Raw genomic sequence first — 9509 nt, 5'->3', positions numbered from 1 at the left:
CCCATAATCCACCCACATCCAACCAGTTTTATTAAAGGTACACACTCATCCAGTAATACACATAAAGTGTTTAGTTTAATACATTACTCATGTCCCTCCATACAGAAAACGCTTTTCTTGAGGTCGATTGGAAATTTCTATTTGCTTCAGAGAATCATCAAAACTTCCAGCTAGAGATGACCACACTGTCCCACTGCAGTGGTAACATCACATACACCCCCATTCCAAAAAATACAACAGTGAGATAAATTGCTAATCCTTTTTGACATATACTTCATTGAAAACAGTACAAAGACAATATATTGAATGTTTGACTTCATCAGCTTCGTTGATTTTTGGAAATATATGTTTATTCTGAATATGATGCAGCAACACATTTCAAAAACTTTGGCACAGGAGCAACTAAAGACTGGGAAAGCTGTGGAATGCTCCAAAAACACCTGTTTGGAACATTCCACAGGTAAACAGGTTCACTGGTGACAGGTGATAGTATCATGATTGTGTATTAAGGTGGCATCCTGGAAAGGCTCAGTGATTCACAAGCAAGGATGGAGAGAGGTTCACTACTGTGTGAACACATGATTATATAATGGATGAAACTACGTGGACTCAGAAACTGTTGTCAGTCAACGGTTTGTTTGCAGATGATTGAATTCTGTTTTTATTTTAATTTTAAACAGCATCCCAACTTTTTTTGGGATCAGGGTCATACATGGGGAGTCACGTTTCCCCAGGCTGTCAGGGCAGTCCAATGTAAACTGCTCAATAAACAACTTATCAGTTTCAGGCAGAATAGCTGCTGAAATGACAATGCTCTACTCCCTAAATTTAATGATCTATTCTCAGTGTTTCCAGTTCAATCATACCTGGTTTAAATCATTAAACTCTATCATCACCCAATATTAGTGGAAAACAAAGACACCCAGAATCAAATCAACAAAATCCAAAAGTCCAAGGAGGCTTAGAAGCGCCACACCTCCTCCATTATTTCTTAGCAAACCAACTCCAATACATTCTCAAGTGGATCCATCAAAACCGGTCAGAAAACGCACATCACCAATATATTTTTTTCTTTGTTCATATCCTTGTTTCTTCTTCTTTTTAAATATTCATTTATTTATTTGTTCTCCTCTGTCCTCCTTCTCTTCCTCACACCTGCACATTCCTCTGGTCACACTTTCACAAACATGAATACTCAACACACACAACACACTTTCACACACGCGCAGGAACACATACCGACATGAAACGTCACTATGTTGTTCCCTCACAAACACAAACAACTAAAAATCTAAGCCAAATTCAAATCTTAACCTCTGTGTGTTACATGTTAACTTTTCTGCGTTGCTGTCTTTATTTCACCTTTATGGACTAATTCCAGGAAAATACAATAAGATCGCTTCAGCACTGTTTGAGCTGTTGCTGCTCAAAAATCAATGATAGTTTCTCAAAACACAGGGCTGTGCTGACAGATCAAGAGTGATCAAGGATTGGGATTAAGGAGTTTTTTTCCCCATAGTTAGAACAATAACTGTCCAACATTTCTTGTGTTCACTTCTTTTTCACAGTCTTCTCTTTTTTGCACACAATCCTCATTCACCTCGTTCATTCGTCCTCATTGTCGTCATGTGTGGATGCATTTGAGGTCAATCCTGACTTTGGTTTTGGCAGAGGTAGCTTGACAGAAGAGTTGGGTAGTCAGTCATCACCCCTGTGGCCCCCACTTCAAATGCAGCCTTTATGTCTTCATCCTTATTGCACACAAACAAGTGCACCTGCAATTACAGATGTATTAGTCCACTGTAATGATCCGTTCAGGCCCCCTTTAACACCTCAAAACACTTCATCACCTTCATACAGATCTTTTCATGTTTTCATTTTAACAGAACTGCTTATAAACCTGATTTCAACTGAAGAAAGTCATTACAGAAAAGGATATTTTTTATTGGGTTGGGGTCTCACTGCATTAAAATGGGGTTAAATACAATTCACTTTTGTCTGTATATCTGTGATTGGTGTTGCCAGTTCCTTCTACGCATCACTGCCCCTCCCAAATCCCCAATAAATCTCTCTGGATTTCTGTGTGTACACACCTCTCAAGAAACTTTTGACCTCAAACCTGCTGTAAGAAATGTCACTGTGAGGAATAACAACCTGTGCACTTTCTGGAAAGCAGGCTGTGTTTGTGCTCATGCACAGGAAGAGGGGAAGGGGAAGCTAACATGTAATTGCATTGTGATGAAGAAGAGATGGAAATATCGACAATCTTTCTCCAGAATGACTCACTCCACCTTTAAGGAAGTAAACAAAATGAGTGAAAGAATCTGCTGGCATCCTGTTTCCCTGTTATCCTTCCTGCAGCCTTGAGCTACAGTATGTGACCTGACCATCAATGGAAGTCAAACTCAGCTGTCCTAAATTTGGAGGGTTGCAGTTGTCTCAGACGTAAGAGTCAAACTAGAGCAGACATCAGCATAAAGTGAAACTTTGAAGCACTGAGGAGCACCTGATCAGACTAGACTGTGTTTATATGTTGCAACAATATATGATATCACTGCCATGACAGCAGCTTTATTATACTGCATTACTGAAATATACAGTATATTGTACTTATACTAACATATACAGTGGATTTATGCACTTGTTTTACACTTTGTCCATTTCTAATACTGACCTAGGTCCACTTTTTCTAGAAGCAAGCAAATCTTGTCCCTCTGTTTTGACGTGGATAATGAGGAGCAGAGCTTTTCTTAGTCACAACCTCAGCAGAGAGTGCTCACATCAGGACAGAGGCGATGCATTCAAGACACTCAAAGAGGCTGTGTCAGTGTTACTGTTTGTCTCAGTTGAGATACTGGTGTGCAATGTGCATTAAACCCAGTGGTTGGGGACCGCTACCAGTAGCGGTCTGTGGGCCATTTGGTACTGGGCCGCACAGAGCATCCACTGTGTCTCCGGGATCCAATGTGGGATCTGACCCGGGACACACACACTAATAATAATAATAATATCAACAACTCACGCTGGATCCAGACCTGGGCTCCAACCTGGGAAACACACACTAATGATAACAATAATAATATCAACAACCTGGGCCAGATGTGGACCAGGGATCCAACCCGGGACATACACTAATGATAATAATAATGATAATAACAGCTGGGTCAGCTTGAATTAAAGGCATGAATCAGTTTTTCAGTATCTGACCCGGTACCTCCACGGGTTCGAACCGGTACCGGCCCGGAAATTTCCCAGGACATTGCCGGGACTGACCCAGAACTTTCCCAGGACCAACCCGGAACTTTCCCTGAATTTTCCCAGGACATTGCCAGGACCAACCCAGGAAAGTTCCAATATCAGCAGTCCTACTTTATATACGGGTTTATCGCTTCAGGTGATTCTCACACACCAAGCCCGCTCTGCGTAATATGTGGCGTCAGGCTCGCAAATGAGGCAATGAAGCCTTCTCGTTGAGGAGAAACAAGCGCAGGGCTCCCACTAATTACAACAACTACATTCAGGCTAATGGTTAGTTGTATTTTTAATAATTTGTTTTTATTTGTTTCTATGCTAGTCAGGCAAATTATTGCTTTACGTGAAACCAGTCTGTGGTGCAAAAAAGGTTGGGGGCCGCTGCATTAAACCATTCAGTGCTTTGATTAAATGAAGTCCCACAGTTGGTGATCCAGGAAAAAAACAAGAGGACTTGATTTTCACTGTGTCATATCATGATAATTGGTATACAACTAAATGCCAAGGCAATGGCCTTGTATGTGAAAATTTACTTGGCAATAAACTGATTCTGCCAACATTTTCATACCTGAATTCCACGGGCTGCGAGGTGTTTAAAAAGACTGTTCCTCATTGTTACTCTGAAATGACAACAGAAACGAATACAGGAAGATTTCAGTTTTCATACAAACAGGAGTAAAAAATCAATTTGACCTTGCTGTGTATAAACTGTGCCACTGTACTCCTGCATAAAAGCACCACTCCATGTGTTCTGGATGTAGTGCTCTCAGAAATGCTTTCAGTTTTTTTTTTTCTCGCATGACCATTTCAGATTTCTACATACAGCAAGTTCACTCACTTTTGTAACAAATAGATGATCAGTCTGTTCCTCAGGATGCGCTTCTTAGGGATGAATGTCCTTCAACACACAAAGACAGAAGCAAGAAAAAACAGAAAATCTGAAAAAATCTGTAAGATCTGTCAGACACACACAGCACGCGGTGTATAGAAATGAAGACAGTTGTGAAATAGTCTGAGCAGAGACGAAGAACATCTCCCTACCTGTGTAATGGCACATGCATGACAGACACTTGGACTCAAACATGCACACATCTGCAGCCGCACCTGTTGATGATGTGCGGCAGGTAGAACTGCAGCAGACTCTCTCCCAGTGGCACAAAGGGCAGCAGGCCGCTGTAGAAGAGAAGCAGAAGCAGCACGCCTCGGCTCGCAGTGAAGCTGTACGGCATGGAGCTGTTCTACGAGGAAGCAGAGAGACAAGCAGATTTACAGTACACACAGTTTACACTTTAATTTCACCTGTACTGATCAAGCAGTCACTATAATGTCACACTGTTTGTGAACTGATAGTAAAATGATGCACAAGTAACTCTGTCTCCCCCAGGTGGTTTATATACCGTTGTGCGACATTCCTTCATGATCCTGGAGTTCACCGTGGCCCAGACAGTGATCTCCTCCCTGTTGTAGTGTTTCACCAAGTCTGATATCTACACACAGAAAACGGAGGGTCGCAGATGAAATTTTGCAATATGAAGGTGAATCCAAATCAGAAAGTAAGTACAGTTAATACGAAACAAGACAGACACAAGTGCACACCAGCAGTGTTACAAACAGGAATATCACAGGCATCGCTGTTTTAGAGAGCATGAAAAGGGCGGCAGATACATCATGGAGCATAGAGAGAACCAAATATTGGAAACAACTCAACTTTGGAGTAAAAGAAAAGCTGCAAAGTCAAACAGTGGCTGTAATTCAAATCTCATCATCGGGGATAATCTTGACATTTAGCAGGCTGAGCTGTGGCTCAGACCGTCTGATTGGTTAGTTTTTCATGTAGACATTTAAAGACAGACAAAGCCAAGAAATCATAATGTCTGCTGCTCAGTTGAAAAAAAGTAAAGGTCATGTGACTTTTATGTTATAATTCTGTGTAAGCCGAATGATGATGATGTTTTATTGCTTAGTGAGTTCATACCTGTTTGTTTTGGGCAGTGCTACATATCATCTCTCTGAAATGTCAGCACATATTGTGTCACGGTTTAATGGTTAGTGGAGGTTTCAGAGTGAGCACAGCATGGGGATCCAACATATCCACCATATTGAAAACTACAGACAAATATGAACATTATTTCATATTTTGGAGATTCTTTCATACCACTGGGAGAGTACTGAAACTGCTCAGGTAAGAGCTGTTTTTCTGTGTGAACTCTACCTTTTCTATCAGCTGGTGGTTATTCTCTTTGATCTCAATGCTGACAGGCATCTTAGGGAACTTCCTGAACAGGTCCTCCAGCAGAGCGAACTTCCTGTCTTCACCGCTGCTGTAGCAACCTGGAGAAGAAGGGTGAAAACCGATGCATCATCTTCATCTTTTCATTACTAATTGAGAATTGGAGAATGAGAGGAGGAACTCACCTGCATAAAATGTGACCTCCAGTCTCTCCTTATACAGAGGCAAATCCTACAAAAGCAGATGTATGGAGGCATGTATCATTTATAAACTATTTCTAAGCATGGTTGTCTGAAAAAAAACCCCAAAAAAACCACCACTTTGACACTGTGTTTGGTTCATTGGCCAGAGCTACAGTCTCAGCATGACCTTGTGACCTTTGTCCTAACCACCTGTAGCTTGAGTGAGGAGACGGTGACGTCTTGCCCGGTCTGCCTCAGCAGATTCTCATCATGTGACACCACCACATGTCCGTCTTGCGTCAAGTGACAGTCCAGCTCCAGCATCTCAGTGCCCTGCTCCACTGCACTGGAGACAGATGGAGGTACAGAGATAAAAATAGTGTAAGGCAACATGAACTAATCTCTTTTAGTAACAAGAAACTAAAACACCTAATGCTAAAAAGACTGAAAACTGCATGGGTACATCAAATGTTTGGTTTTCTGAAACTCCACTGACTAAGGTAGCTTAGATTTCCAAATATGCTGTTGTTAAGCCTAAAATCTCACAGGGACAGCTCATCAGACAGCATCCAAAGCTTGCAAGTGCACAGATGCTAAATGTAAGTTCAGTGGTGCTCAGTTGCTCACAGACTCCACAGAAACATCAGCGCCTGTGAAACGCTGGCTGTTTTAAATGAGGCTGGCAAAGGAATCGACCGCTCCATTTCACTGTCAGTAAACATATGGATGTCGACCATCAAAAACTTCTTTTCTTAATAGTGGAAGAGGATGTTAAGAGGTCACTGCACCATTGACTTCCATTAGTTTTTGTCTATTATGATTTTGTTAATAATTCCCATTTGACCCTTGACCCCTATGGATTCTCAAAGGTTGGCTACATGGTTCGATTTGAAGGACAGTAAATCTTTGCTGTTGATCAATTTTCACCTATTTCATTTATTAGTGATGGGGCCATAGTTCCTGTCAGTTTCACCAAAATCATCACAGATGTCACCGACTTGTTGGATTACTGTTCTGTGATGATCTTATGTCATATTTTCTTTATCATATTCCGATAATGTGAACATAAATTCTGTTTATATAATCCATCATAAATCCTGAATGTAAAAATTGAGCTCATTTTTTCATCATTTTCAAATAGCTCTGGTTATTCCGAAAGAGAAAATGTGCAACACATCCACATTTGAAGCTGACAGACTTTGAGGGACTGATGAATCTAAGCAGTGATCTGTTTCTCTCACAGCTGTTCTGAGAGCAGCGGCTCACCTCTTGAGTTGTGTACTCACTGTGTGAACGCCCCCATCGTGCTTTCTATCCTCTCTCCACATCCTGGTAACAAACAGAGGGTTGATGACGGCAGCAGAGGAGCAAGAGGGACCCAAAAATACAGAAAAATAGCTCATGGGGCTACATTTGGACAAACTGGCTAAGTCCTGAGAATATTGCATCGCTGTCTCCACTGCAGGTCAGGAGGAAACAGTGAATAATTAATCCACAGATCAAACAACATACTGGAAGGTCCTCAGTGTTGTCATATCATTAAGGATTTTTCCTGATGTTTCAGTAGCCATAGACTCTCTCCATGAGGTTAGCAATCACATCTGGATTCTCTTTTCAACATGCTTCTTTTGCTAATTGTTGACATCTCACATTTTCATTTGATCTATGTGCTGCAGGTTAACATATTAATGAGAAAACATATGCCATAAAATGTGTGAGTGAGATTCTGCCCTCACCTTCTAATCAAACATTTGTGCACGAGACACACTATAGGAAAGCTTTTGTGTGGATTCCCTCACAAACTTTGTGCAACTAGTGGATGAAATGAGCCTTTAAAAAGGGGGAAAGTGACACAAAAATACAAACATCCTTCCACCTCCTTGGCTACTTCACAGTCGGTTAGCCTTCTCCACGCCCTGTGCTGCTTTGACTGATCAGAACATCATGGGTCCCTCTCCCTCCAGGTGGAGCACCAGTCGCACCCTTACCTCCTCTGTGTGAGATGTGTGTGCTGTAAAAGGCTGTGCGTTTCCTCCTGTGCAGGATGAGCGGATTCTTCAGCAGGTACACCGAGGTGAGAGTGTATCCACCCAGAGCTGGGAGGATGAAGTACACAAAACTGCTCATCCTTCCCTGCAAGTACGTCCCGTGAGCTCCTGAGTCTATGCAAGGTCGCACCACAAAAACAGTGATCAAACTAAACAAAGGGTGCCCTTGATCAGGAAGAGATAATTACACTCTTAATAAAGATCTACAACAATCCCCCTTTGTGCTTCCAAGAACAAGTGAACAAATCCGAAAGCTTGACTGAAGACAGTCTGCTCTCTGCCTTCCTTGGAAGATAAGAACAAACTGGACTGACTGGTAAGACCAAAGAGAGCCTCCCTCTTGCTCGCTCTCAGCGAACGCACCTGAAACCTTCAGAGCTCTAAAATCAGTTAATGAAGAACTAGCTCACAACCTACAGCTCACCTCACTGCTCCCTCTCGCTCTCCCTCTCTCTCTCTCTCTTGCCTCTCCCTTTCCTGTGGCAATACTATTTCACTCTCTTTTGACTGCTTTGTTCAGCTGGGATCACGGTGGCTTTGTGTACGTGTGTCATACCTGGGCACTGCATATTTGCCAACACCTTTCTAGGATTTCTTTTACTCTGCTTCATTGTTTGGAGTGTGAGGTTGTCCATCGGTATTTAGTGATACAGAACATATCTGACACTAAATCATAAGATCATATGCTAATTCACAGCTGGTGCAAAATGAGGAAAATAAGTAATGTCCTTTCCAGATTTAATGTGGCATAGTTTGTAGCAAGTGGCTGGGCGGTAGAAAGACAAAGGCATCACTGGAAATGCAGCAGGACTCTTAGCCTGTGTGTATTTGACAAAGGTGTGTATAGATATGTAAACTCACCTTTAACCCACAAGGCTATAACATCACATGTCTAGAAACATGCATGCTCACTATATATGCAGTACAAAGTCAGCAGAGTGCGTAACTGTATTGTTCAGCTTCAACAGCAGAGCTGGAATGCGACAAACAATCAGCGTGACGGCCTGAGCCGCCTCTGAAATGTTACAACAAGCCCGGTTTTCACCCGAATAGAGCAATCTATTGACAGCAGTAGGACGTGACTTTCCAGCATTTTCTCCGCAGGTGTCTCCTTTTGACGTACAAAGTATGAGCAAATCCTGGTCCTCTGTCACCCAGACCATGTTGCCTGTGTGCCCACGTTTCTGTTCTCCTGCTATCTTTCCAGCTGTGGCCAAAGACTGCGGGAATATCAGGGATGGAGGGGGCAGCCATGCTCAGACATGTCATGGAAGAAGATGGGAAAGGTGTACAGCAGGAAAAGCAAGTTCACGACGTGCATTCCTGTAACTCTCGTGCTTAAGGTTCTTCTAGGGACAGTTTCACAGACGTATTTCAGACTCAGCTGCAGTGTTAGTCAGTTTTGCTTTGAGATTAGTCTAATGCACTTTAGACAAACAGACAGACTTATTAGAAGTGCAAAAAGTTAACCAGCCAATCCCCAAGCTGGCTGAGAACTAAGAGCCATGTTTCCATGGTAACACTCAATGACACTCGCCATCCAGCATTTCCATGGTAACAAACAGTGGCACCTGCTGAACGGTGTCTGTGATGACATCGTCAGTCGTTTTCATCAGGACGCTTTGCTGACCGGCGCGTCACTGCGAGTCCTGACAGCATGGACAGCTCCGCACTGCACACACACTCTGACCTGCTGGACTCTGCACTGTTCCACTTTCACACCACTAAAGTGTCTTTTCATGAAGGATGAGTGAACAGAGCAGGTTTAGAAACTTTAGAATGGTTGAAGGGTTTCAG

At 42.4% G+C, this 9509-nt stretch overlaps 1 protein-coding gene across 2 annotated transcripts; it reads right to left on the bottom strand.

Annotated features, from left to right (window-relative positions):
• Positions 1–1103: 1103 nt before the first annotated feature.
• On the bottom strand, positions 1104–8104 carry gdpd3a (glycerophosphodiester phosphodiesterase domain containing 3a). 2 transcript variants are annotated; one of them, XR_011603107.1, is made up of 11 exons: positions 7653–8104; positions 6951–6993; positions 5875–6010; positions 5668–5713; positions 5465–5583; positions 4650–4739; positions 4357–4490; positions 4091–4150; positions 3821–3872; positions 1373–1775; positions 1104–1212 (listed from the first exon to the last, which is right to left on the bottom strand). XR_011603107.1 is itself a non-coding variant. In XM_070981405.1 (10 exons), exons 1-10 carry the CDS (start codon positions 7789–7791, stop codon positions 1647–1649), a joined length of 948 nt encoding a protein of 315 aa, XP_070837506.1. In that variant the 5' UTR covers positions 7792–7865; the 3' UTR covers positions 1127–1646. The 2 variants fall into 2 exon arrangements, 1 of the variants encoding a protein (XP_070837506.1); XM_070981405.1 differs by having other exon boundaries at positions 1127–1775; positions 7653–7865.
• Between the last annotated feature and the right edge of the window lie 1405 nt (positions 8105–9509).

This window comes from Chaetodon trifascialis, chromosome 15, assembly GCF_039877785.1.
Source record: "Chaetodon trifascialis isolate fChaTrf1 chromosome 15, fChaTrf1.hap1, whole genome shotgun sequence".
Classification (NCBI taxonomy): Eukaryota; Metazoa; Chordata; class Actinopteri; order Chaetodontiformes; family Chaetodontidae; genus Chaetodon; species Chaetodon trifascialis.
The sequence above is the reverse complement of the archived record's forward strand: the minus strand, read 5'-3'. Positions and strand labels throughout refer to the sequence as shown.